Genomic DNA, 27,632 nt, shown 5'->3' on the forward strand with positions numbered 1-27,632 from the left:
GGGACATGGGGGGACACAAGGGACATGAGTGATGTGGGGGGACATGAGGGGATATGGGGACATGGGGGACATGGGGACATTGGGGGGGCATGGGGGACAAGGGGGGACATGGGGGGACACAAAGGACATGAGTGATATGGGGGGGACATGGGGGGATGGGGGGACATGGGGACACAGGAGATGAGGGGACATTGGGGGCTTTGGGGACATGGGGGGACACGAGTGATATGGGGGGACATGGGGACAGGGGGAACATGGTAGGGACACGGGGGGATATGGGGACATTGGGGGAGCTTGGGGACATGGGGGGTGTTGGGGACATAGAAGACATGGAGGGACACAAAACCACTGCCACCACTTTTGGGGAAAAAAAACGACTTTATTTGGCTCATCGTCGTCAGGCTCCAGCGCGGGGTCACTGCGTTTTCTGTGAGGGAGGGGACAAGTCAGGCTCGGGGACACCTTGGGGACATGGGGGGGACTGGCACCCCACGGGGATGGGGACGGGGACGTTACCTTGGGCTCCTGGTCGAGGCAGGGGGCTGCGGGAGAGAGGGGGGGGTCAGGTGGCTGCTGCCATCGGGGAGATGGGGGACATGGGGGGGCTTGGGGACATTGGGGGGACATGAGGAACATGGGGACAGGAAGGGGTTTGGGGACATTGGGGGACTTGGGGGGACATGGAGGGGCTTGGGGACATTGGGGGGATGTGGGGTCAGGGAGGGGTTTGGGGACATTGGGGGGACATGGAGATGAGGGACATGGGGATCAAAATGGGGACATGGGGACAGGGTGACATGGGAGGACACGGGGATGGGGACGAGGGGACATGGGGACGAGGGGACATGGGGACGAGGGGACGCTACTCACGGGCAGGGCTGAGCCAGCGGCAGAGCCCGCAGAGGACGAAGGCCACCAGGCAGAGCCCCGCCACGTCCTCCAGCCACGGTCCTGCGGCGCCTGCGGGGACAGGGGACGCCTGAGCCACCGCGGTCCCCGATCACGGTCCTGGTGGCCCTCGGTGTCCCCGACCACGGTCCCGGTGTCACTTGGTGTCCCCAACTCCAACCCTGGCACTCCTCGGTGTCCCCAACCCTGGTTCTGGTGTCCCCCAGCCCTTCCCAACCATGGTCTTAATGTCCCTTGGTGTCCCTAACCCTGGTTCTGGTGTCCCTCGATGTCCCCAACCCCAGTCCTTGTGTCCCTTTGACCTTCCCAACCATGTCCCCAGTGTCCCTTGATGTCCCCAACCCCAGTCCCGGCGTCCCCTAGACCTTCCCAACCATGTCCCCAGTGTCCCCTGACATCCCCAACCCCAGTCTTGGAACCCCTTGGTGTCCCCAACCCCAGTCCCAGTGTCCCCTAGACCTTCCCAACCATGTCCCCAGTGTCCCTCGATGTCCCCAACCCCAGCCCCGGTGTCCCCTAGACCTTCCCAACCATGTCCCCAGTGTCCCCTGACATCCCCAACCCCAGTCTTGGAACCCCTTGGTGTCCCCAACCCCCGTCCCGGTGTCCCCTAGACCTTCCCAACCATGTCCCCAGTGTCCCTCGATGTCCCCAACCCTGGCACCCCACCCCATCCCCGACGTCCCCACTCACCGGCCACCTCCAACTGGACACGGACACGCAGTGGGTCGGTCACCGCGGCGTGGGTCACCACGCAGGTGTAGACGTCCCCGTGATGGTGGGGACGCGCGGGGACCAGACGAATTCCGCTGCTCCGGCTGAAGGTGCCGTCAGGACCTTGGCGGTGGCCCGAGGTCCACGTCTCGGTCACGGTGTCCCCGAGGGGCAACGGTGTCCCCGAGCCACCGGCCCGCCGTTGCCACCGTACCTCGACGTCGAGGGGGAAGTAACCCGAGGTGTCGCACCGCAGCTCGGCCGTCATCCCCGGGGCCACCACCAGCGGCGTGGGGTGCAGCGTCACCTTGGGGGGCTCTGGGGGACAACGGGGAGGACACCGGTCCGGATCCTGTATGGCCCGGGCCAATACAGCCCCTATAGACCGGCTTCTCTACAGGGACGGGGAGGGGCTGGAAATGGGGCTGGGATGCCCTATAGCACCCAGTCCCACCCCCACGGCGTCCATATAGAATTACAGACTGGTCTGATACAGTCTATATGGCCCGGTCCGGTACATCTGAGCTCCAGTATAACGCTCCCAGCTCAGTCTATTCCTACATCTGGGCACTGGGGGATGCTGGGACCTGCTCCCACCCCCACGGAGTCCATATAGCATCACAGACCAGTCCGATACGATCTATATAGCCCAGTCCTTTCCCCTATACGGGCACTGGGGGATGCTGAAGCCTGCTCCCACCACCACATGGTCCATATAGGATTACAGACCGGTCTGATACAGCCTATATAGCCCAGTCCAATACGTGTGAGCCCCAGTACAACCCTCCCAGCTCAGTCTATCCTCATATACAGGCACTGGGGGATGCTGGGACATGCTCCCACCCCCATGAGGTCCATATAGGATTATGGACTGGTCCAATATGATCCATATAGCCCAGTCTGATACATCTGATCCCCAATACAACCCCCCCCCAGCTCAGTCTATTCCTATATACAGGCACTGGGGGATGCTGGGACCTGCTGCCACCCCTGTGGGGTCCATATAGAATTACGGACCAGTCCGATACACTCTGTATAGCCCAGTCTGATACATCTGATCCCCAGTATAACTCTCCCAGCCTGGTCCTTTCCCCTATAGGGGCACTGGGGGACGCTGAAGCCCCATCCCACCCCTATAGGAACCCTATAGGCTCCCACCCCGGTCCCCTAAGAGCCGTATGGCCCGGCGGCGGCACTGACCGAGGACGCGGACGCGCAGGAGCTGCTGGCCTTGGCCGTGGGGCAGGAAGATGGAGCAGATATAGGTGCCCTGGTGGGCGACGGCCAGGGGGGCCAACCGCAGCGTCACCTCCCTGACCCCCCCTTCCGTCGTCCCCAGGAGCAGTTGGACCCCCGGGGTGGCCTTGGGGACACGGGAGGTGGCCGAGTCGTAGGTGAGGAGGACACGGCCGGCGCCGCGGTCTTGGTGCCGCCATTCCAGGGCGAAGGGGCCGGGGGGGGCGGTGAAGGCGCAGTGTAATTCCAGGGGGGCCCCCGGGGACCCCCCCAGATCCGGGGTGAGGGTGAAGACGGAGAGAGCCGCTGTGGGGACATGGGGACAGTTGGGGACATGGCGGGGACGTGGGGGACAAGGGGGGGGGGCACGGGGGTGTAGGGGACACTGGGGTGGGGGGACATGGGGATGGGGGGACACTGGGGTGGGGGGGACATGGGGATGGGGGGGTAACGGGGGTGCAGGGGACACCAGGGTGGGGGACATGGGGATGGGGGGGACATAGGGGACACCGGGGTGGGGGTACATGGGGATGGCGGGGGGGCATGGGGGAGCAGGGGACACAGGGGTGGGGGACAGGGGGGGACATGGGGACACAGGGACGGACATGGGGACACGGGATATGCGGACAGCGGGGGACGCAGGGGACATGGGGCGGCACACAGACAGACCACAGGGGACGTGAGAGCCACAGGGACACGGGTGCTGGGGCCACGTGGGGGTCCCATCCCGTGTCCCCCCCACCCAAACTTACCGGTGAGGGCGGTGGCGGCGGCGGTGGCAGGAGGGGACTGTCCCTGCAGCAGCGCGGTGACGCCGTAGCCGGGGGTCCCGAGGGACACCACCCACCACGGCCCCCCCAGGCCGGGGGGGCTGCGGGCGTCGGGGGCCAGGGCGGGCGCCCAGGATGGGGGGGTGGGTGACGGCACCGTGGGGCTCAGCTCGCAATGGGGGGGGGTCCAGGGGGGGCCCCACGCCTTGGCCAAGGCGCCCCAGGGGTCTGCGGGGACACGAGGGTGCTGACCCCCCACGTGTGGGGCAGGAGGGTGCTGCCCCCCCCCCCACGTGTGGGGCAGGAGAGGGGTGACAATGACCTTGGGAGGGGTGACAGGGACACTGGGGGAGGGTGACAATTACCTTGGGGGGGTGATGGGGACCCCGGGGGGGGGTGACAGTGTCCTGGGGGGGTGACAGGGACCCTGTGGGGGGGGGGGGGGGGGGGGGCAAACAACCGCAGAGTGTCCCAGGGGGTGACAAAGACCCTGGTGGGGGGTGACAGGGACCCCGGGGGGGTGACAATGACCCTGGGGGGGACAGGGGGAGGGTGACAGGGATCCTGGGGGGGGGTGTCAGGGACCCTGGGGGGGACACGACAGGGACCCTTGAATGTCCCACAGTGATGGGGACCGTGGGTGACATGGGGGGGGGGGTACCCTGGGGTCACATGGTTTGGGGACACCCTCCCTCCCCCCCCCCCAACGCCGGGGACGTACCGGTGACATCGAAGGTCATGTCAGGGTCCTGGTCCTGGGAGGTGTCGGGGTTTGGGGGGGTCTCGGGGCCCCCCCGAAAGCGCAGCAGGGCGGGACGTTGGCTCACGGCCCCCGGCAGCATCCCGCCCCCCCCCGGCCCCAAGAGGGTGCAGGGCAGCGGCGGGGGGGCGGCTGGGGGGGTCCCCACGTCTGCTGCCCCCCCCCCCAGCAGGCAGAGCCCTGTAAGAGCACCCTGGCATCACCGCGGGGAGGGGGGGGGGGATCCCCAAGGAGGGTCCCTGGGGGGGGTGGGGGAGAGGGAGGGTCCCAGGAGGGTGCTGGGGCTGGGGGTCCTGGAATTTGAGGGGGGGGGGGCCCAGGGTTAGGGGGTCCCAAGGTGAGAAGAGGGGGTCCCGGGGTGAGGGGTGCCAGGGTGGGGGGGGTCCCAGGTGGGTGCTGGGGTTGGAGGTCCCGGAACTGGGGATATGGGGGGGTCCTGGGGTGACGGGGGGGGGGGTGTCCCAGGGGGGTGCTGGGGTTGGGGGGCCTGGGGTGAGGGGGGGCCTAGGGTGGGGGGGGTCCTAGGGGGGTGCTGGGGTTGGCGGTCCCAGAAATTGGCGGGGGGGGGGTCCTGGGGTGACTCCTGGAATTGGGGAGGGGGGGGTGTCTTGTAAAGGGGGAGGGGGTCCTAGTGTGGGGGGGGGGTCCTAGGGGGGTGCTGGGGTGGGGGTCCCGGAATTTGGGTTGGGGGGGTCCAGGGGTGAGGGGGGTGTCCCAGGGTGGGGGGGGTCCCAGGGCGTGGGGAGGGGTCTCGGGGGGGGTGTGTGTGCCCCCCCCCCCCCCCGCTCTCACCCGCCAGCAGCCGCCCCAGCACCGCAATCGCCGCCATCGCCCCGCTTTCGCTTTCGCTTTCGCGCCCCGCCCCCTTGGCCCCGCCCCCTTGGCCCCGCCTCTCTACCCGCTCCGCCCCACGCCCACCCCGCCCCCTTCGCCCCACCCCCAGGCCCGCCCCGCCCCGCCCCCTCCAGCTCTTGGCCCCGCCCCCAAGCAGGCCGAGCCGCCCGGACCAGTCAAGATTTTATCGACGTTAAAAAAAGCCACGAATCGACTCAAATTACAAAAGGGGGGTGGGGGGGGGGGCGACACGGACATCCCCCCCCTCCCCCCGACCTGGGTGGGGGGCACCCATAGACCCAGACATCTGGGGGGGGGACACCCATGGACCCAGATATCTGGGGGGGGACACCCATGGACCCAGATATCTGGGGGGGGGGCACCCATGGACCCAGATATCTGGGGGGGGCACCCATGGACCCAGGTGTCTGGTGGGGGCACCCATAGACCCAGACATCTGGGGGGGGGCACACCCATGGACCCAGATATCTGGGGGGGGGGGCACCCATGGACCCAGGTGTCTGGGGGGGGCACCCATGGACCCAGATATCTGGGGGGGCACCCATGAACCCAGATAACTGGGGGGGGCACCCATGGACCCAGATATCTGGGGGGGCACCCATGAACCCAGATATCTGGGGGGGCGCACCCATGGACCCAGATAACTGGGGGGGGCACCCATGGACCCAGATATCTGGGGGGGGCACCCATGAACCCAGATATCTGGGGGGGCACCCATGAACCCAGATAACTGGGGGGGGCACCCATGGACCCAGACATCCTGGCACCCCCCAGCCGGTTGTACCGTGGGGTGACATGGGGTGACGCAGTGGGGGGGGGGGGGGGTGACGGGTGATGGGGACAGTTCCCAGCTCAGCACCGGTCGTTTACGCACACACACCAACACCGACACGGGGGGGGGGGGGGGGGTGCTCCACCTGGGGGGGGAACGACACCCAGGTGTCTGGGGTGGGCGAGGGACAACACAGGGACCCATGGGACCCAGGCACCTGGGGGAGATGGGACCCACTGGTGTCCTGGGGAGGGGGGTGGGACACGGACACAGCAGGGCACACAGTGTCTGTAGGGGGGTCAGGTCCCAGGTTGTCTTGGGGGGGACACACACACCCAGGGACCCAAGTGTCCAGGTGGGATGGGACCTGGGTGCCCAGATGTGGTGGCACCCAGTTGCCCAGATGTGATGGGACCCAGTTGTCCAGGTGGGATGGGACCTGGGTGCCCAGTTGCAATGGGACCTGGGTGGCCAGATGTGATGGGACCCAGTTGTCCAGACGCGATGGGACCCAGTTGTCCAGACGCGATGGGACCCAGTTGTCCAGACGCGATGGGACCCGGGTGCCCAGACAAAATGGGACCCAGTTGTCCAGGTGGGATGGGACTTGGACGCCCAGGTGTGATGGGACCTGGGTGCCCAGTTGCAATGGGACCCAGCTGTCCAGATGGGATGGGACCTGGGTGCCCAGTTGCAATGGGACCTGGGTGCCCAGTTGCAATGGGACCTGGGTGGCCAGATGTGATGGGACCCAGTTGTCCAGTTGGGACGAGACCTGGGTGCCCAGTTGCAATGGGACCCAGTTGTCCAGATGGGATGGGACTTGGGTGCCCAGTTGCAATGGGACCCAGTTGTCCAGATGGGATGGGACCTGGGTGCCCAGATGTGATGGGACCCAGTTGTCCAGTTGGGACAAGACCTGGGTGCCCAGTTGCAATGGGACCCAGCTGTCCAGGTGGGATGGACTTGGATGCCCAGGTGTGATGGGACCCAGCTGTCCAGGTGGGATGGGACCCGGGTGCCCAGACACGACAGGACCCTCCCCGTCCCAAATCCCTCCTCCTCCATCTCACCCCCCACTTCCCCACCTCACATCTTCCCCCCGGCGAACCCCATCTCCCCCCGAGGTGAACCTCCAGCGGGGGCTTCCCGCAACGTCCCCCAGTCCCCTTCTCCACCTCCTCCTCCTCCTCCTCCTCCTCCACCTCCTCCTCCTCCTCCTCCCAACCCCTGCTCCTTCTTGGACACCCCAGGAAGGACGGGCGGAACGGGTAAAACGCCGGCCAAACGATGCCGCCGTTCGCAATGACCCTTGTGCCGCATGAAGCTGTCGCGCCACATGAATTTCTTGGCACAGACGTCGCACTGGTAGGGCTTGAGGCCGGTGTGGGTCTTCATGTGTTCGGTGAGGTGGTGCTTCATCTTGAACTTCTTGTTGCAGACGGGACAGTCGAAGGGACGAAGGTTGAGGTGCATGTTGACGTGACGGTCCCTCATGCTCTTGTGGGAGAAGGCTTTACCGCAATGACACATGAAAATCTTGTTGCCGTCGGCCGCCGCCGCCGTCAGTTGAACGGCGCCGTGTTCGACCGGAGCTTGAGGTGGGAAGACCAAGATTTGGTTGCCTTGCATGTCCATGGGGAGGAGGGAACGAGGCGGGAAAGAACCGGGACCGCCAGTGTCTTCCAAGGTTTCGTAGGGCGAAGGGAAATCCTCGGAGGACTCGCAGAAGTTCACCTGCTCCTCCAGTTTGGGGGCGGTGGGACGGGGGGCGGCCGTGACGGCGCGGGGGGTTCCCTCGGTTCCTCGGGCGGGTCCTTCCACCGGATCCTCGTCCTCCTCGCAGGTGAGGACCAGATCCTCCTGCAACCATTCTTGCTTGACGTAGACCCATTGCTTTTGAGGGACGATGCTGGGTTGGACGTAGAGGGGACGTCGGCCGCCTTCCCCGTCCTCGCTGCCCTCCTCCGCCTCCAGCAGGTCCCCGGTTCCTCCCTTGCCCACCTCCTCGGAGACCCCCCGAGGTGGGTATTTGGCGGGGGGCTCGGTCCCCTCGGCCGCGTCGCGGGGGCTGAAGTAATTGCTGCTGCTCGGCGACTGGTTGTCGCTGGTACGACTGGAGTGGGCGCGTAAAGAAGAAGAGGAAGAGGAAGAGGAGGAAGAAGAGGAAGAAGGTCCCGGCGGCGCCGGGGCGGCCCGACCTTCTTTGAGGAGCTCGGTGCACTTGTCGACGATGTGCCACATTTGGAGGACGCTCCCCACCGTCAAGAAGTTAACAATCTCCTCGGGGGCCATGGAGAGACGACCGGTGTAGGCCGAACCCAAGACGGTTTCGAAGGCGCCGGGATCCATCACGCTGGGCAAGACGATGGAGGTCATGTTCTTCAACAAGACCTGGTCGTGAAAGTACGGCGAGGATGCGGCCAAAACGGCGCGGTGGGCCCGAAAAACCCGGCCCTGCACGTGGATGGAGATGTCGCAAAGCTTCCCTTCCACCCGTTGTTGGTTGAGGTTGGCCAACAAGGCGCTGGTGATCTCCGGGAAGTCGACGTGGACCAGGCCGCCGCCGCCGCCGCCGCACGAGGCCTCCATGGCGCTGCCCCGGCGGCGACGCTCCTGGAGGGGGGGGCGGTTAGCGGAAGGGGGGGGGCCATCCACCCCGACACCTTCACCGAATCCCCACCAATCTGCCCCGAATCATCACCAAAAAAACCCTTAATTCGGCCCTGGCATCTTCACCAAGAGCCCTAAGATCTGCCCCAAATCGTCACCAAATCCCCTCAACTCTGCCCCAACTTGGTCACCAAAAAACGTTAATTCTTCCCTGACGTCTTCACCAACTCCCCTAAAATCGGCCCCCCAAGACCTTAATTTGGCCCTCGCACCTTCACCAAAACCTTTCAAATCTGCCCCAACTTGGTCACCAAAACCCTTAATTCTGCCCGAGGTCTTCACCAAATCCCCTGAAATCTGCCCCAAATCGTCACCGAACTCCTTAAACTCTGCCCCAACTTGGTCACCGAAACCCCTTAACTCTTCCCTGACACCTTCACCAAAATCCCTCAAATCTGCCCCAAATCGTCACCAAAACCACTCAACTCTGCCCCAACTTGGTCACCAAAAAACCTGAATTCTGCCCCGGGTCTTTACCAAAACCCCTCAAGTTGTCCCCGAAACCTCTTTCACCTCCCCCAAATCCTTCCCAACCCCCTGACGTCAGCCCAGGTTGCGGCTCAGGTCTGACCCCCCCAGCCCCTATAGCCCCCACAGCTGCCCCCCTCCCCACCCCCATATACCCCCACTCCTATACAGCCCATACATCCCCTATAGCCCCCAGCCCCTATACAGCCCATTTGTCCCCTATATGCCCCCAGCCCCTATACAGCCCACACATCCCCTATAGCTCCCAGCCCCTATACAAGCCCTACAGGCTCCTCAGCCCTATATACCCCACAGCCCCCTATGGCCCCAGCCCCTATATGATCCTACAGCCCAGGCCCCTACATGCCCCAAGCAGCCTGTATAGCCCCAGCCCCTATACGCTCCCCAAACCTCTATAGCTCCAGTCCCTGTACCCCCCCCCAATAGCCTCAGGCCTTATATGCCACCCGCACCCCCTATAGCCCCACATACCCCATACAGCCTCAACCCCTATGGCCCCAAACACCCCCTATAGCCTCATCCTCTATATGCACCACAACCCCCATGGCCCCAGCCCCTATAGCCCCACTCCCTATACACCCCCCGCCTGCCCCTATACCTGCTATAGCTCTACTCCCTGTATAACCCACCCACTCCTATACATCCAGTCCCCCTATAAGTGCCCTACACTCTCCTAGCCCCCCAGCCCCTATAGCCCCAGCCCCTCTACCCCCCACAGCCCCAACCCCTATACACTCCTATATCCCCAGTCCCTATATGGCCCAGGCACACTCCAGCCCCAGCCCCTACACCCCTGACCCTATACACCCCCCACCCCCTATAGCCCCAACCCCTATACAACCCCAGCCCCTACAGCCCCCCCAGCCCCTACACACTCCCCTATACCCCCGGCTCCTACCCCCCCCATATCCTCTCCAGCCCCATTCCCTATAGCCCTGGCCCCTGTACACTCCCCTATAGCTCCTATATCCCTCCTCCCTATAGCCTCTATACCCCCGGCCCCTATACCCTTGGTCCCTATAGCCCCAGCCCCTACACGCCCCCCCCCCAGCCCCACTCCCTGTACCCCCACCCCCTATACCCCACCCCCTATACCCCAACCCCTATAGGCTCCCTTGAACACCCTCTATAGCAACAGCCCCCGTACCCCCAGACACCCCCGACACACCCCCTAGACCCCCACTCCTATACGTCCTGCCCCTATAGACCCCCCTATACCCCCCCACCCTTACACCCCCACCCCACACTTCCACCCCCTACACCCCCCATAGCCCTATACCCCACCACCCCCATACTCCCACCCCCTACAGCCCCCACACCTCCCCCCAGAGCCCCTAGCCCCCACCCCTATACCTCCTACCCCTATAGACCCCCCTATACCCCCCCACCCTTACACCCCCACCCCACACTTCCACCCCCTACACCCCCCCTATAGCCCCTATACCCCACCACCCCCACACTCCCACCCCCTACAGCCCCCACACCTCCCCCCAAAGCCCCTAGACCCCCACCCCTATACCTCCTACCCCTATAGACCCCCCTATACCCCCCCACCCTTATACCCCCGGCCCCCCCCACCCCCTTATAGCCCCCATACCCCCACCCCTATACCTCCTGCCCCTATCGACTCCCCTATAGACCCCCACCCCTATACCCCCCGCCCCCCTAGACTCCCCTAACCCCCCCCCCCAATAGCCCCAGCCCCTATAGCCCCTATACCCCCCCCCCGCCCCGGTACCCCCGTCCCGGGCGGCCCCGCCCCCGCCCCGCCCCCCCCGCTCACCCGCGCTCTGGGGCTCAGGGCGCCGCCGCCGCCATCTTGGCGCTCCCCCGCCTCCCCCCTCCCCGCCCCTTAACGCGGCCCCGCCCCGCCCCGCCCCCCTGGACGAGGCCACGCCCCTCTCCTCCCCCCCCCCGCGGTGCCTTTAAACCCGCCTGGCCACGCCCCCTTCCCCCCCCTCCGCCTCCCGGGAAAAGGGTGGAGGCGGGGCGGGCGCTGCTGCGCAGGCGCTGTGGGGGGGCTGCGCTCCGCCCCTCTAAGGCCCCGCCCACGCGGGGGCTCTTAAAGGGACCGCGCCGCCGGCGCAGTAACAAAACGGAGCTTTATTTGGGTGGAGGCGGGGCCAGTCCGAGGGGTGGGCGGGGACAGTCCGAAGAGGGGGCGGGGCCAGTCCGGGGGAAAAAAGGGGGGGCGGGGTCCATCCGAAAAAGGGGGCGGGGCTAATCCGAGTCCGAGAGCACGATGATCTCCTCGGGGTCGCACTGTGTTGCCACGCTGGTCTGGGGGGGGGGTGTCAACGGGGGAGGGGGGGCTAGGGACCCCCAGGACCCCCCAGGCAATGCAGGGACAACCCCCCCCAGGGCATTTTAGGGACCCCCAGGGTGGGACCAGGGACCCCCAGGAAATCCCAGAGCAGGACATGGACCCCCAAAACAGCACGGGGACCCCCTCAGGACAGGATAGAGACCCCCAAGACCCCCCAGGAGAGCACAGGGACCCCCCAGGACAGGATAGAGACCCCCAAGACCCCCCAGGAGAGCATAGGGACCCCCCTAGGACAGGACAGAGACCCCCCAAGACCCCCCCAGAAAAGCACAGGGACCCCCCAGGACAGGATAGAGACCCCCAAGACCCCCCAGAAAAGCACAGGGACCCCCCAGGACAGGATAGAGACCCCCAAGACCCCCCCGAAAAGCACAGGAACCCCCCAGGACAGGATAGAGACCCCCAAGACACCCCAGAACAGCACAGAGAGCCCCCCAGGACAGCACAGGGACCCCCAAGACAGCACAGGGACCCCCCCCCCAAGACCTCTCAGGACAAAACAGGGACCCCCCCCCCCAGGACCCTCCAGGAGAACAGAGGGAGCCCCAGGACCCCCCAGGACAGGACAGAGACCCCCAAGACCCCCAGGATAGCACAGGGACCCCCCCAGGACAGGACAGAGACCCCCCAAGACTCCCCAGGAGAGCAGAGGGACCCCCCCAGGACCCCCCCTCACCTTGCAGGCCTTGTGGGGAAGGCGGTGGGGGCTGCCCTGGGAGCTGCTCACCAGGTCCCTGCCGGGGGAGTCGGCCCGAGTGGAGTCGGGCAGGGGGCTGTGTCGGGGTGGGGGGGGCAGCCCCCCGGGCCCCCCCTCCTCCTCCTCCTCTGAGCCCACACTGTGCACCTCAATGCAGGGGCTGGGGGGGACACACACACATGGACGACAACACCGTTATCCCCCTGGACTCCCTTCTACGCCCCCCCCGACCCTGTTATACCCCCCCCCCAGACCCCAGTACTCCCTGGACCCCATTCTACCCCCCTGGACCCCATTCTAACGCCCCCAGACCCTGTTACCCCCCCAGACGCCATTCTATACTCCCCCCTCAGACCTTGTTACCCCCACCTCAGAGCTTGTTACCCCCTTTTAACCCCATTGTACCCCTCTGAACCCCATTACCCCCCCAACCCAATTCTGCCCCCTCCCCAGACCCCATTAACCCCCCCCAGACCTGGCCCTGAGCCCCTGGAACCCCTCCTAGGACCCCCCAGACCCCTCTAGATCCCCCCTCCAGACCCCCAAGACCCCTCCAGACCCCCCCTAGGACCCCTGAGACCTCTCAGACCTCTCCTAGACCCCCCTAGGACCCCCCAGACCCCCCCTAGGACCCCTCAGACCCCTCTAGAACCCCCTCCAGACCCCCAAGGCCCCTTCAGACCCCCCCCTAGGACCCCCCAGACCTCTCAGACCCCTCCTAGACACCCCCTAGGATCCCTAGACACCCCCTAGGACCCCTTAGACCCCTCCCTAGGACCCCTCAGACCACTCCGAGACCCCCCAGGACCCCCAAGGCCCATTCAGACCCCCCCTAGGACCCCCCAGACCTCTCAGACCCCTCCTAGACCCCCCCAGACACCCCCTAGGACCCCTTAGACCCCTCCCTAGGACCCCTCAGACCACTCCGAGACCCCCCAGGACCCCCCAGACCCCTCCTAGACCCCCCCATGGACCTCCTAACCCCCGACCCCACCCCAGGACCCCCATACCTGACACCGGCGGGCAGGTCCAGCCGGCTCCGCTTACGGGGGGGGGGCTCAGTGCTGCCATTAAAGCTGGTGGAGCTGATAGTGGTGCCCCCCCCCTCACCCCCGTTCCCCCCCCCGCCATTCTCTAAGGGTTGGGGGCTTTCAGATGGGGGTCGTTTCCCTTTGGGGGGGGGACAAGTCCAGAGCGGGCACCGTTCCCCACCCGACTCCGGCTCCTCGGCCACAGTCCGGGAGGATACGGCATCCGGGGAGGGGGGGGCCGGCGGGGGGGGCTCGGAGGGTTGCGGCGAGGGGGGAGCAGCTTTTGGGGTGGCCTCGGAACCCCCGGGGGGGTGCGGAGAGAACGGGGAGGTCTCGCCGGGTTCTAACGGTAACGTCTCGATCTCCAAGACGAAAAGTTCGGGCACGGGGCTCCAACCGGGCGTTTCCTTCGTCGCCTCTTCTTCCTCACCGGCCGGCGGTCGCGGTGTCACCGGTGCCGCCGCCGCGTCCTTGGCCGGTGACGAGTGCCGCCGCGGGCTCTGCTGCCCCGAACCGGCATCGCCTGGAGGGTACGGGGAAGGAAGCGGGGGGGTGGCTTTAGTGGGGTGACGTCCCCGTCCCCGTGTCCCCGGTGCGTCGCTACCCACCCTGCGCGGGGGCCGCCTCGCTGCCTTCATCGCCGCGCTCGGCCTCCTCCTCCTCCCCCTCCTCCTCCTCGGCTTTGCCCTGGCTGACGTCGGCCTCGGAGAAGTCATCTTCCTCTTCCTCCTCCTCCTCTTCCTCCTCCTCTTCTTCTTCCTCCGAGTCTTCCTCCTCCGAGTCTTCCTCGTCCTCTTCCTCCTGGCTCTTCCCTGCTGCTCCCTCCTGGCTCTGCGGGACGGAAGGTCTCAGGGTGGGTTTGTCCTTGTCCCCGTCCCCGTCCCCGTCCCCCCTCACCTCGGCCAGGGGCGCAGGGGGCGGCGAGGGACCCCCGGGGGGGACGGGGGGGGGTCCCTGCTGCCGGGCTGCCCGCTTGCGCCCGCGCTCTTCCTCTTCGCTCTCATCCTGCAGCTGGGCGTAGTGGGAGATGACATTGTCCAGCCGGGTCAGGGCCACCGTCCGGTTCTTCCGCAGACGTTTGGCCAGTTCGGGGTCCATCAGGGCCGGATCCGTCCCTGCGGGTGGGATGGGGGGCAGGGGTGGAGGTCAGGGGGGTGGCAGGCGGTTGACACCACCGCGACCCCCCGCCTCGATCCAGCGTCTGGGCTCCAGCACCCACCAGGAGCTCCAGAACCCTTCACCAGCTCCATCACCCTCCACCAGCTCCATCACCGCTCCACCACTTCTCCAGGAGCTCCATCACCCTTCACCAGCTCCATCACCTCCCCAGGAGCTCCAGAACCCCCCACTAGCTCCATCACCCTTCACCAGCTCCACCACCTCTCCAGGAGCTCCATCACCCTCCACCAGCTCCACCAATTCTCCAGGAGCTCCATTACACTCCGCCAGCTCCATCACCTCTCCTGGAGCTCCATTTCCCCTCCATGAGCTCCATCACCCCTCCAGAAGCTCCACCAGCTCCATCACTCTCCACCACCTCCATCACCTCTCCTGGAGCTCCGTCACTCTTCACCAGTTCCATCACCTCTCCACCAGCTACGTCACCTCTGCCGGAGCTCCATCACCGCCCACCAGCTCCATCAGCTCCCCAGGAGCTCCATCATCCCTCTAAGAGCACCAGCACCCCTCAAGGAGCTCCACTACTCCTCTATAAGCTCCATCATCCTCCAGCAGTTCCATTAACGCCCCCACGAGCTCCATCACCCCTCTGTGAGCTCCACCACTCTCCCACGAGCTCCATTACCCTCCTCATGACATCCATCACCCCCCCACCAGCTGTCACGTCTCTGTGAGCTCCATCACCACCATGTGAACTCTGTCACCTCCATCTTCCCTCCCATGAGCGCCATCACCCATTTTTCAGCTCCATCATCTATGACGTCCATCACCCCCCTACCAGCTCCACCATCCTTCCATGACCTCCACCCCCCACAAGCTCCACCCCCCAAGTTCCATCATCCCCCCATGACCTCCATCACCCCTCCGTGACCTCCACCACCCTTCTACAAGCTCCATCACACCCACCATGAGCTCCACCACCCCCTCACAAGTTCCATCACCCCCCTATGAGCTCCACCAACCCTCCACGACCTCCACCGCCCCAAAAACTCCATCACCCCCCAAGTTCCATCATCCTTCCCTGAGCTCCATCACCCCCCAACAAGTTCCACCATCCCATGACCTCCATCACTCCCCCACAAGTTCCATCATCCTTCCTTGACCTCCATTACCCCCTCCACAACCTCCATCACCCCTCCACAAGCTCCATCACCCCTCCACAAGCTCCATCATGCCCACCAGGAGCTCCACCCCAAGTTCCATCACCCCCCTACGAGCTCCACCACCCCTCCATGACCTCCACCACCCCAAAAGCTCCATCATCCCTCCATGAGCTCCATTACCCCCTCACAAGTTCCATCATTCCCCACGAGCTCCATCACCCCTCCATGACCTCCACCACCCCCCTACAAGCTCCATCATCCCCACCATGAGCTCCATCTTCCCTCCATGAGCTCCACCACCCCTACAACCTCCATCACCCCCACCATGAGCTCCAACACCCCACTACAAGGTCCATCACCCCCATCATGAGCTACATCATTTTCCATGAGCTACACCACCCCACTACAAGCTCCATCGTTTCTTCATGACCTCCATCACCCCCCCCCCCAGTTCCACCATCCCCCTACGAGCTCCATCATCCCCCTACAAGCTCCATCATCCCCCTACGAGCTCCATCATCCCCCCACGACCTCCATCACCCCACCACGAGCTCCACTGCCCCCTCACCCGGCCGATACTGATCCGTCAGGTGGCTGCCGAAGTTGTAGACCAGATCGAGGTGGCGTCGCTCCTGCAGCCGGTTGCCCACCTCCCGGAAGGCGTCCTGAGCCATGCTCTCCATCTGCCGTCGAGCCAAACCCAAACTGTGCCGGGCGCTAGCTTTTTGGATGACCTTGAGGATATCGGTGTAGTCGGGAAAAGCCTCAGGGCGGTTGATGAAGCGCTCGATGCGGCGGTTGACCTCGGGGTAGCGGGTGCCGCGGTACTGGATGCGTTGCTCGATGACGCGTCCCGTCAAGCTGCTGCATTGCTTGAGCTGGCAAAGCCGTTCGAAGATTCGCATCATCTTCCGCTTGAGCCGGCTCTCCTGCAGGTAGGTCGAGTCCTCGCTGTCCAACTCGGCCAAATCCAGCTCCCGTTCCTGTAACCGCCGGATCTCTCCCATGTAGACGCGCAGGAGATTCTCCAAGTAACGGATTTGGCGTTTGGAACCGCTGGGAGGGCGGGAAGAACCGGCGACGGGCGAAGCGGGGGATTGCGGCGAGGCGGGGGGCTGCGGCGGAGACGGCGAGGTGGCGACGGGGGGAGCGGAGGCGAGGGGGAGCTTGCGACGTAGCGTGTGGGCTTTGAGGACAGTGCAGAGCTCGTTGATGTAGACGTAGACTTTGTTGCGACGCATCCGGACGCGGCTCAGGCAGCGGCTGAGGACATTGCGGAGTTCGGCTGAGGCCAAAAAATCCGGGCTGGCTTTTTGGTGACGGCCGGAGAGGAAGGGGATCACCTCGGGGTGCTCCTCCGTCAAGTGGGTGCAGAGCTCCAGGAACTGCGGGGTGCGGGGGACATGGGGAGAGGGGTGAGAGGGGGATGGAGACCCTGAGATGGCACGGGGACAGCTGGGGGGGGGACAGGGAGATGATGGAGGGGAAATGGAGATACCCACCGGGGACATAGAAGCGATGGAGGGGGGACAGAGTCACCCGGGGGGGGGGGATGACAGAGGTGATGGAGGGGGGACAGAGACACTGAGGGTTGGTGGTGACACTGAGGTGGCACAAGGACACCCGGGGGAACACGGAGATGCTGAGATGAGGTGGAGACGCCAAGAAGACATGGAGATGTCGAGGGGGGACAGAAGCACGGGGGACATGAAGGTGACACGGAGACACCAAAAGGGAAACAGAGACACCGAGGTGACACGTGGACATGGGGTGACACCGAGACAGGAGGAGACGTAGAGGCAAGAAGGGACATGGAGATGCCAACAGGGGACAAAGACACTGAGGTGACACCAAGACACAAAGGGACGTGGAGACACCAACATAGAATAAAGACATTAAAGTGACATGGAAATAGTGGGGGACACGGAAGTGACATGGACAAGCTGGGAGGGGGGGACACACAGAGACCCCAAGGTGACACGGCGACAGGAGGTGATGTGGAAATGCCAACAGGGGACAGACATTGAGGTGACGCAGAAACTCCTGGGTGACATCAACACACGCGGTGACACGGAGACACCGATGGGGGACGGAGACATCAAGGTGACACGGGGACAGATGTCCCCAAGGATGTCCCCATCACCCCCCCCCCCCCAAACCCCCTCTCCCAAGGGTGATGAAGAAAGTGTGACCTATTTTGGGGACCCCCACCTAGCCAGAGGTGAGGGTGGCACCGAAGTGGGGGGGGTGACACTCCAGGGAGGGGACACCCCACGAAAGGGGACACCCCCCCCCCAAAAAAGGGACCCGGTCTCACCTCACTGAATAGCCGCTCATTTTCCGCCTTGTAGCTGCCCCCCGCTTTCCCCCCGCTTTGGGGGGGCCCCGGGCTGCTGGGGGGTCCCCCATTGGGTTGGGAGGATTCGGGGGGGGCCGTGGAGGTACTGGGGGGGGCGTGGGGGATTTCGGGGACCCCCTCGTCCTCGTCATCCAGCACGATGATGCTGCTGGGCTGGGGGGCCGCCATGGCCAGGGTGGGGTTCAGGGGCGCAGGGGCATCCCAGTTTGGGGGACCCCCCTGCCGAGTGCAGGCGGCCTCACGGGGGTTCCTGGGGGGAGAAAGGGGGGGTCAGCAAACCAGTACCACCCCCAACTCTGTAGCCTGGGGCTCACCTGCACCCCAAAACTCACCTGCACCCCCCAGTCCCCATCCCACCAGGCTCTGCACCCCGATATTTGCTGTGCACCCCTGGCTCTGCACCCCAATACTCCCCCAGCCCCCATGGCCCCTGTTCGCTCGGGTGCTGCACCCCAAAACTCACATGCACCCCAAAACTCGCCTGCACCCCCCGGTCCCCATCCTCCCGGGCTCTGCACCCCAATATTTGCTGTGTATTCTGGGCCTTGCACCCCAACACTCACCTGCAGCCCACAGCCCCCCCCCCGGGCTCTGTACCCCAACATTTACTCTGTGCCCCAAGTTCTGCCCCCCCAGCTCTGCACCCCCCCAGTCTCCCCCTCCCCCCAGGCTTTGCACCCCAATACTCTCCTGCTCCCCATGACCCCCAGCTCTGCACCCCAATAGTCCTCCTCCATGCCCCCCAGCCCCCCAGCCTCTGCACCCCAATACTCCCTGACCCTCAAGCTCTGTACCCCAATAGTCCCCAGCCCCCCCAGCTTCGCACCCCCCAGTGCCCCCCCCCAGACTCCGCACCCCAATATTCCCCAGCCCCCCCCCAGCTCTGCACCCTCCAGTTTCCCCCCCAGCCCCTGCACCCCAATACTCCCACCCCATGGCCCCTAGCTCCCCCCAATCCACCCCTAACCCCCCTAGGCTCTGCACCCCCACATTCCCCAGCCCCCGCAGCCCCTGCACCCCAATACTCCCCAGCCCCCCCCAGCTCTGCACCCCCCCAGTCTCCCCCCTCAGCTCCTGCACCCCAATTTTCCCCCCGGGGCTTTGCACCCCAATACTCCCCAAACCCCCAGGCTTTGCACCCCAATTTTCCCCCCCAGGCTCTGCACCCCAATACTCTCCAGCCCCCCCCCAGGCTCTACACCCCCCAGTGTTCCCCCTCAGCTCCTGCACCCCAATTTTCCCCCCCAGGCTCTGCACCCCAATACTCCCCAAACCCCCAGGCTTTGCACCCCAATTTTCCCCCCCAGGCTCTGCACCCCAATACTCTCCAGCCCCCCCCCAGGCTCTTTACCCCCCCAGTCTCCCCTCTCAGCTCCTGCACCCCAATTTCCCCCCCCAGGCTTTGCACTCCAATACTCCCCAAACCCCCAGGCTTTGCACCCCAATTTTCCCCCCCAGGCTCTGCACCCCAATACTCTCCAGCCCACCCCCCAGGCTCTACACCCCCCCAGTGTCCCCCCTCAGCTCCTGCACCCCAATTTTCCCCCCCAGGCTCTGCACCCCAATACTCCCCAGCCCCCCCCAGGCTCTGCACCCCCCCAGTCTCCCCCCTCAGCTCCTGCACCCCAATATTCCCCCCCAGGCTTTGCACCCCAATACTCCCCAAACCCCCAGGCTTTGCACCCCAATTTTCCCCCCCAGGCTCTGCACCCCAATACTCTCCAGCCCCCCCCCCCAGGCTCTACACCCCCCCCAGTGTCCCCCCTCAGCTCCTGCACCCCAATTTCCCCCCCCAAGCTCTGCACCCCAATACTCCCCAGCCCCCTCCCGGCTCTACGCCCCCCCAGTCTCTGCACCCCAATTTTCCCCCCCAGCCCCTGCACCCCAATACTCCCCAGCCCCCCCAAACTCTGCACCCCCCCAGTCTCCCCCGCACCCCAATCTCCCCCCACCCCAATACTCCCCAGCCCCCCCCCAGCCCCCGCACCCCAATTCTCCCCCCCCCCTTCCCGGTCCCCCCCCGGGCCCGGTGCCCCCCAGCTCCGGCCGCCCCCGCCCCTACCGATCGCTCCCCCCCCCCCCCCCTTCCTCGCTCCAGCCCCGCCCGCCGCTTCGCCCCGCCCCCTCGCGCCGCGCCCCGCCCCGCCCCCGCCGCCGCTCACCCGCCTCCTCGGTCCGTTCCGGCGCCCGAGCGCCGCCACACCGAGCGGCGGCCGCCGCGTACTGCGCAAGACCGGAAGTAGGACTCGACCGGACCGGGGAAGCGGGCGCCGCCATGACACCGTACAAGGAGGGGGCGGGGTCGCGGCGGGAAAGCCAATCGACGCGTCGCTTCTCATCCGGGGCCGCGGGGCGGCGCCGCCATGTTGGCGCACGGCGAGGGAGCGGGAGCGGGCGGCGGCGGAGGCCCCAGGGCGCCGCCATTTTCCCCGCCGCCGGAGCGCGTCATAACCCCCCCCTTCAACACCGCCTACAGCCCGGGAGGAAGGAGGGGAAAGCGGCGGGAAACGCCGGGCCCGGTACCGGTCCGTCAGCGCCGTTCTCGCCGCGGAGGGCGACCGGCCGGGAGAGACGGCAGTGCGCAGGCGCGCCGACGGGCGAGAAGATGGCGCCGACGGGAGGGGGGGTATTGCGCATGCGCGGAGCTACGGCGGCCGAAAAGCACTCGCCACCGTCCGTCCCTTGCTCGGCGCGTTGGCGCATGCGCAGTACGGCGGCGTGAGGGGAACCGCCGCCATTACGCGACCCGAAGCTGAACGGGGAGGGGGAAGGTAGCGGAGCCGGGAAAGGCTGACGGGACAGGGGAACCGAGGCTGAAGGAGTCCCTGGTGTTTCCCGGGACCCTTTCGGCTTCGTGTGGTGGGGTCTGAGGAGAATGTGAGACAGAGGGGAGACAGCAGCCCAGTCCCAGCACCTCGGGGGGGTGGAGAGGAGCCTGAGCCTCATGTCAGGTACAGAATCCACAACCCTGGGGCTTGAGAGTGAATTATTCATCATAATTAATATTGCTTTGACCAAAACAGGGCAGCAAAGGGCTCTGGGGAGGCGCTGCTGCCCTTAACCCAACTATAAAATCATTAAACAGGACTAAACCCACCCCCTCCCATTTACCTCAAATATCTCACAAGAAAGAATGAATTAAAATGGAGCCCGTTGGAGGAGACTGGTTCCTCCAAGGGAGCAGGAAAGGGTTGGGTACGGCTTAATGCCAGAGGTTTCCCCAATTCCCTAAAGCCCCCCCCCAGCTTCCAAATTTACAGGGAAAAACTGGGGGGAAAAAAGGAGTGGCAGCTGCTCAAGTAGAGCAAAAATGAAGTAAAACGGGTAACGGAGCTGAAAAAGCACCATATTTAATGAATGTGGATATAGCACAAGGCTGTGGAGCAATGAAGAGAGGATAAAGACAGGATTTGATGGTTGTATATGTGTGGAGGAGGGTATATATGTATGTAGGAGAATATAGATGTATGCATTTACTCACACATTCCTCTCTTCCCTAATAATCCAGATTTTGAGGCTGAAAGCGGAGAAATCATGGCAGGTTTTGGGGTCATTTGCAGCAACATGGTGAGGAAATTAAAAAGCAATTAAAGGCAACAGGTTTTCAGTGTAATATATTACAAATATGGTAAATACAATACTCCGGCTGGGTATAAAAACAGACATTGTGATATTAAAAGCAAAACCACCCCAAAATCACTTGGTTTTGAGGTGAAATTTGATGTAGCATTATAAAGGCATTAACTCTCAGCTCCTGTGCCCCGATTCCGCTGTCCTCCCACCTAAATTTCAAAATATGACTGGAATTGTGCCCTTTTCCACCCAAAATGGGAAGGAGCAAAGCAAAAGGTGACCCCAAACTGCCAGAATTTGGATTCATTCTTTACTTCTAACTTTATTAACTCTTTAATTTTATGAAACCCCAGGGATGATAAAAGACATAGCAGTTTCAGCCAATTTTCCCAAAAATGGGTTAAATGGCCTCATCTAGGGTCACTCCCCCAACCCTCCCCATAGGGCCCTGGCCCTCTATAGCCCCCCCCCGCCCATATAGGGCTGCCCCATAGCCCTCTACCCTTACACATCCCCACCCCACATCCCCTATAGCCCCACGGCCGTTTAGCGGGGCCGCTGCGCCTTTAAGACGGCGACCCCCTGCCATGCGCTCCCCGCAAAACCGGAAGTAGGCCCGCACTGGCGCCGCCATGCTACCGTACAAGACGCAGCCAATCAACGTGCGGTATCCCCAGCGCCGGCTCCCCTGTGGACGGGGCCATTTTCGCTCTCCCCTTCTAAGGACACGTGACCGCCAGCAACCAATCAGCCCCGGCCGCAGGAGAACCTTTTATTGGGGATGTCTAAAAACGGTGAAACGGCGGAGGCGGGACCTGGGAGGGGGCTACTTCCGGTTGGCGTGGGCTGTGCCCACCACGCACTCGTTCACCTATGGGGAGGGGGAGGTGGGTGTGGGAGGAAGCCCTGGACCCCCCTAAATGTCCTCCCCAAACCCCTACGCCTCTCCCCCTCCACCCCCCCAAAATAGCCCCCCCAGCCCCCAAAACAGCCCCACGCCAACTCCCCCAAATCACCCCCCTCCCAAAAAACTACCCACCCCAGCCCCCCCAAACCGTCCCCCCCATACCCTGCCCCTAAACACTCCCCTGGCCCCCCCAATTTCCTAGTCTCCCCCATCCCAAATCACCCCCCCACCCAAAAAACACCAAAAAGACCACACCTTTGGCTCCCCACCCCCAACCCACTCCCTTGACCCCCCAAATCAGCCCTCCCGACCCCCTCACCCCCCCAAACCCAGGCCCCCCAAACCCCCCCACCTTGCTGGCAAAGCGCAGAGAATTGAGGGACTCAGCAAAGTTCTCCTCCAAAGGCGAGATGTTCACAAACATCAACCTTGGGGACACACACGGGGGTGTCAGTAGGGGCCCCCCAAAACCCCCCCAGCCCCCCCTAACCCCCTCCACACTCACATCTTGGCAGAGCCCCCCAGGGAGTTCTGCAGGAGGTACGTCAGCTTGCTGTTGCGATAAGGGACATAGGGCTCCTGCGGGAATCACAAGGGTTAAGAAGGGGAGCTCTAAGGACCCCCCCCAAAACCCCAGAGGGTTTCTCCAACCCCAGGGCCCCCCCAAACCCCAGTGACCCCCCTCAAACCTTGTTAGAGAGCGCCATGATGACCAGCCCCAGGGTGGAGAGGCTGGTGTTGATGGCCTGGGTCTCCCGCAGCCGCTCCCCCCGTGACAGCGACTTGTCCAGCCGCTCGCTGCCCGCCAGGTCCACCAAGCTCAGCACCGCTGGGGGGGGGGAACAGGAAAAAAACTGAGGGGGGGCACCCCAAAAAAGCATCACTCCCAAAATAACTCACCCCAAACCCATAACCCCAAAAGGGCTCACCCCAAACCCCGTAGCTCTGAAAAGAAAGAGGCCAAAAGGGCTCAGCCTACACTCGTGGCCCACAAGAAGTGGGGAGGGGGGCTTAAAAGGCTCCCCCCAAAAGCAGTGACCCCAAACCAGTGACACTGCCCCACCCAACTGGTAACACCAAAAGTGGGGACCCTGAACCCATAGGGCCCCAAAAGGGCTCACCCCAAACCCTGCAGCCCAGAAAAGGTGGGGGCCCCCCCAAAAAGTGCTCACTCCAAACGAGGTGGCCCCCAAAGTCTTGCCCCAAACCAGGTAGCCCTGAACCCATGATCCCCTAAAAGATGCCCCCCAACCTCACCCCATACCAGCGGTCTTGAAACGGTGTCCCCAAACCCAAGGGGCCCCCCCAAAAAGGGCCCCACAGCCCCCCCTCACAGGCGCAGCGCAGGTCCCGGGAAGGATTGGAGCCTCGGATGCGGAGCTGGAAGACGCAGTGGCTACGGGACGATCGGTCATTCAGGGCTGTCCGGGCCACCGAGCGGTTGGCAGCCGCCATTTGCAGCAACCCCAGCACCTTTTTGGGGGGGGGGGGGGGGGGGGGGGGGAGGGGAACACGGACAACAGGACGGACGGACACAGACGACAGGACAGGGACACCCCGTTACCCCTACAAAAACCACTTACACCCCTAAATCTGAGCTTTAAAGAAGGGGTGGAAATTTGGGGTTCCCCCTACCTCCTCTTCGGAGGCGACGGGGACACAACGCAGGTTGGGGACGTGCAGTTCCTCGCTGGTCGAGCTGACTCGCCGGATTTCCAACTCGGCTCCACGTTCTGGCCGGCCGGCCAACAGATCCCGTAAGGATTCATTGTAGATCTCCAAGAAGCTGGCGGTGAAACCATACTGCCCGCCCGGTTTTCAAAAAGCTCAGAAATTCCCCCCCCCCCCCCCAAATAGAATCAATGCTGGTTTTTTATTTGTTTTACTTACTTCCCAACCTTTTTCTGTCAGTTCTCGGGCTCCCCGGAAAACCTGCTGCACTGCCCGTGGGATCATGCCCCTGGTTTCGGGATCCAGCGTGTCCGGTCCTTCCATGGTGTAAGTCTTCCCACTGCCCGTCTGTCCGTAGGCGAAGATGCAGACGTGATATCCATCCAGCGCTGACTGCAAGGGAGGAACAGAGGTGAGGGGGCGATTTTGGGGGTTCAGGGGGCTGATTTTGGTGTGGGGGGTCTCTCCCCCTCACCTGCACCAGCAACGCGATCTCCTCAAAGATCTCCTGCTGCGAGGCACTCGGGGGAAGACACGGTCGAAGCTGAAGTCGTAACGGATGTCACCCCGGCGTTCACGCCCCACGTGAGACTTTGGGGAAAGAGGGCGTAAAAGGAGGATTTTGGAGGGGGGAAGTCCCCAACTCTGTCCTCACTCCCTCCATGTGAGCAGAAGCAGCTAACCGCCCCCCCTTTTATCCTTAAAAATCTCATTTTTATAAGCGTCAGTGCTGAGTCAGCTCATCAGAGAGGGACTAACGACAGCTGAGGGGTCTGTCAGCAGCAGAGATACCCTCAACCCCCCCCAACTGGGGTAAACAAGGGGGGGGGCACCCCCAAACCGACTCACTTCCTCTGGCCTGGAAAGCACCAGCATCTTGTTGTCCTGGGGGGGAAATGGAGATGCTCCAGGCCCTTTTGTCGCTCCTCTTCCTCGGGCAGCACCGGCCGGACACGACAGAAGACACGGATATTGCCCTGAGCAAGGAGAAAAGCTGTGATTTTGGGGGTACAATCGGGGGGGTTGGATGCTTGCCCCCCCAAAAAAACCCTCCTGGGCTTCACCTTGAGCTCCTGGACGAGATTATGGAGACGACGTCGCTCCATTTCCAGCCCGTGGAGTCGTTCCTCCTGTTGTCCCAACTGCTGCTCCTGGGCAGCTGCCTGCACCTGCAGCTCTGCTGCCCGTGTTGCATGTTGCTGCAGCGTCTCCTCTGCCAGCTTCAGCTTTGCCTGGGGGGGAGAGAAAGGGGGTTTAGGGTGTGTGTGTGGGGGAAACAACAGCCCTGGTTGTGGTGTGGGGCAAAAACTGACCCCATTTGGGGGGGGAAAGTGAGCCTTGGTTGTGGCAGGGTGTGAAAACTGACTCCGGTGGGGTGTAAAATTAGTGCTGATGGAGAAAACCAGCCCTGGATTGGTGGGGGGGTGGGCAAAAATCAGCCCCATTGGGGTGTAAAATTGGCCCCATTGGGGTAAAAAAACCAGCCCCTGGGGGGGTAAAAACCCACCCCTGGTCATGGTAGAGGGGGCAAAAATCAGCCCCAGCAGGGTGGAAAATTGGCCCTGCTTGGGGGGAGGGTGGTGGTGTGTGTGTGTGGAGAAAGCCGGCCCTGCTCCTGGAGGCGGGGGGGACACACGGACGACAGAAAACAGCCCCTTTGGGGCAGAAAAAGCAGCCTCCGTTGTGGTGGGGGGCAAAACCTGTCCCTGTTGGGGGAGAAAACCAGCCCTGGTTGTAGTGGAGGGGCGGTGGGGGCAAAAACTATCCCTGGGGGGTGGAAACTGGCCCCCATCATGGGGGGGGGCGGGGACGGACAGAAACCAGCCCCAATTTTGGGACCTGAGATGCCTCCACTTCCCTACATGGGACTTTGGGTGCAAAACCATTTTTTTTAAAAAAAAAATTTTTTTTTTTTTGAAGGAAAATGGGGAGCAACCGCCCCCGCCACCAGCTCCATCCCCGTGACCCACCTCCCTCTCTTCCAACCGAGTGGCCAGATCCTGCGCCTTCCCTTCAGCCTCAGCCAGCGCCCGTCCGCCCCGTTCAACCTCTTCCTCCAGCCGCTGTTTCTCTGCCGCCAAATCCTCTGCTTCCCGCCGCCGCTGGGCCAATTCCTCCCGGCAAGCCAGCAGCTCTGCGCTGAGAGTCCTGTGTAAGAGGGAAAACATGTTGAGAGAAGCGTACCCTGATTTTTTAAGGGGATTCAAGGGGCAGGAGCTTACCCCAGGCGATGGTTGAGGTCTTTTTCCTGGGATTCCCGCTCCCGTAAATCCCGTTGGAGCGTTCCCACTTGTTCCCGTAGCAGCCGGTTTTCCCCGTCCAGTCCTCGCACCTTCTCCCGGCAGCTGCCCAACGCCTCCCGCAAGTCGCTCACTTGGCCCTTCAGGTCCCAAGCGGCTCGTTTGGGGCGAGGGGGGGCTGCTGCCAGCGGGGGGGCACCTGCAGGGACATCAAGGGGGGGGGGCTTTGCGGACACTGAAGGGGTTGGTTGGGGATGGGGGGGCCTTGGGGACACTGAAGGGGTTGGTTGGGGACATGGGGAGGGCTCAGCCCCTCACCCTGAGGACGGTTCCCCTGTCACTCACCAGCCCGTGGCGCGGCTACTGCTGAGGCGGCCTTTCGGGGGGCTGCTGGGGGAATATGGGGGGGGAGGGGGCTGGGCTGTAATACCCCCCCTCTTTCCTGCTCAGGCAGGGGTGGGACCAGCCCAGAGCTGCTTGGTTCCCAGTAAGGGACTGGGAGGAGTCTTTCCCCACCACCCGCTCCCAGCATTCCCCCACCAGTCTCCCCCCCCAGGTGCATCCCATCCCTAGTCTTAATCTCAGTCCCCCTCCCAGTCCCATCCCAGTATCCTCATCCCCATTCCAGTGTTGGCCCCCCCCATCCATTCCCAATCCCACCTCCCCTCCCAGTGTCGTTCCCCCCCAGTCCCAATCCGTCTCATCCCCAGTCCCAATCCGTCTCATCCCCAGTCCCATCTGCCCTAGTCCCAGCCCCCCCAATCCCAATCCCCCCTCCCCTCTCAGTCCCATCCCGTGTGTGTGTCCCAGTCTCAATCCCATCCCATCCCCCGTCCCAATCTCAGCCAGCCCCAGTCCCAATCCCAGTGTCGTCATCCCCCAGCCCTAATCCCATTCCCAATACCGCTCCCCCCCCCCCCAGTTCCAATTCCAGTCCCACGTACCGTGTGCCTGTCCCAGTCCCAACACCCCTCCCCGTCCCCCTCCAGACTGATCCCAGTCCCACCGCCGCCGCCCCCCCCAGCCCCAGTACCCCCGTACCTGGCCTGGCCGCTGCCGCCACACTAAGAGGCTTGAGCGGGGCACGACCACCCCGACGGTCCGGGCTGGAGCGGGGGCAGCGGGAGTGGGCCGGGCCCGTTTCTGTGTGAGGAGAACGGGGTGAGGCCGGGCCGGGCGGCGGCGGTGGCGGCGGAGAGGCCTGACCGGGGCTTTACCTGCTCCGGAGCGGCCGCCACGGTCGCTTCTTCCTCCTGCCCGACCGCTGGGCGCTTGGCCCGGGCACTGCGCACCGGCAGGCGGGGAAAAAAACTGGGTCGGGACCGCCAGCGGGCCCGCCGTTTCGTTCTTCAGGGCCTCGCCCGGAGG

At 63.9% G+C, this 27,632-nt stretch overlaps 4 protein-coding genes across 7 annotated transcripts in view; all 4 read right to left on the bottom strand.

Annotated features, from left to right (window-relative positions):
• Positions 1-358: 358 nt before the first annotated feature.
• TAPBP (TAP binding protein) lies at positions 359-5,261 on the bottom strand. The gene is made up of 8 exons (XM_075019181.1): positions 5,182-5,261; positions 4,351-4,569; positions 3,612-3,857; positions 2,824-3,165; positions 1,603-1,941; positions 871-960; positions 517-542; positions 359-427 (listed from the first exon to the last, which is right to left on the bottom strand). The coding sequence occupies exons 1-8, from the start codon at positions 5,216-5,218 to the stop codon at positions 416-418; spliced, it is 1,311 nt and encodes a 436-aa protein (XP_074875282.1). The 5' UTR covers positions 5,219-5,261; the 3' UTR covers positions 359-415.
• Positions 5,262-7,083: 1,822 nt separating this feature from the next.
• ZBTB22 (zinc finger and BTB domain containing 22) lies at positions 7,084-11,065 on the bottom strand. Its single transcript, XM_075019155.1, has 2 exons — positions 10,962-11,065; positions 7,084-8,632 (listed from the first exon to the last, which is right to left on the bottom strand). The coding sequence occupies exon 2, from the start codon at positions 8,606-8,608 to the stop codon at positions 7,106-7,108; it is 1,503 nt and encodes a 500-aa protein (XP_074875256.1). The 5' UTR covers positions 8,609-8,632; positions 10,962-11,065; the 3' UTR covers positions 7,084-7,105.
• Positions 11,066-11,261: 196 nt separating this feature from the next.
• On the bottom strand, positions 11,262-20,461 carry DAXX (death domain associated protein). 4 transcript variants are annotated; one of them, XM_075019082.1, is made up of 8 exons: positions 18,206-18,352; positions 17,832-18,123; positions 16,083-16,899; positions 14,130-14,347; positions 13,841-14,063; positions 13,212-13,755; positions 12,181-12,361; positions 11,262-11,458 (listed from the first exon to the last, which is right to left on the bottom strand). In XM_075019082.1, the coding sequence occupies exons 1-8, from the start codon at positions 18,223-18,225 to the stop codon at positions 11,399-11,401; spliced, it is 2,355 nt and encodes a 784-aa protein (XP_074875183.1). In that variant the 5' UTR covers positions 18,226-18,352; the 3' UTR covers positions 11,262-11,398. The 4 variants fall into 4 exon arrangements, with proteins under 4 accessions (XP_074875183.1, XP_074875184.1, XP_074875186.1 ...); XM_075019083.1 differs by lacking the exon at positions 18,206-18,352 and adding an exon at positions 20,036-20,461 and having other exon boundaries at positions 13,841-14,347; XM_075019085.1 differs by lacking the exon at positions 18,206-18,352 and adding an exon at positions 19,936-19,949 and having other exon boundaries at positions 13,841-14,347.
• A 773-nt stretch (positions 20,462-21,234) lies between these two features.
• The window catches only part of KIFC1 (kinesin family member C1), a 7,422-nt gene continuing 1,024 nt past the window's right edge, over positions 21,235-27,632 (bottom strand). The window contains 17 exon segments of the mRNA XM_075019014.1: positions 21,235-22,317; positions 22,706-22,781; positions 22,859-22,932; positions 23,043-23,182; positions 23,688-23,826; positions 23,989-24,156; positions 24,244-24,417; positions 24,500-24,552; positions 24,555-24,615; positions 24,874-24,911; positions 24,914-25,001; positions 25,089-25,256; positions 25,995-26,172; positions 26,247-26,463; positions 26,610-26,654; positions 27,306-27,370; positions 27,482-27,631. Coding sequence (XP_074875115.1) covers positions 22,273-22,317; positions 22,706-22,781; positions 22,859-22,932; positions 23,043-23,182; positions 23,688-23,826; positions 23,989-24,156; positions 24,244-24,417; positions 24,500-24,552; positions 24,555-24,615; positions 24,874-24,911; positions 24,914-25,001; positions 25,089-25,256; positions 25,995-26,172; positions 26,247-26,463; positions 26,610-26,654; positions 27,306-27,370; positions 27,482-27,631 — 1,879 coding nt within the window. The 3' untranslated portion in view covers positions 21,235-22,272.

The sequence above is a fragment of the Buteo buteo genome, chromosome 32 (genome assembly GCF_964188355.1).
Source record: "Buteo buteo chromosome 32, bButBut1.hap1.1, whole genome shotgun sequence".
Classification (NCBI taxonomy): Eukaryota; Metazoa; Chordata; class Aves; order Accipitriformes; family Accipitridae; genus Buteo; species Buteo buteo.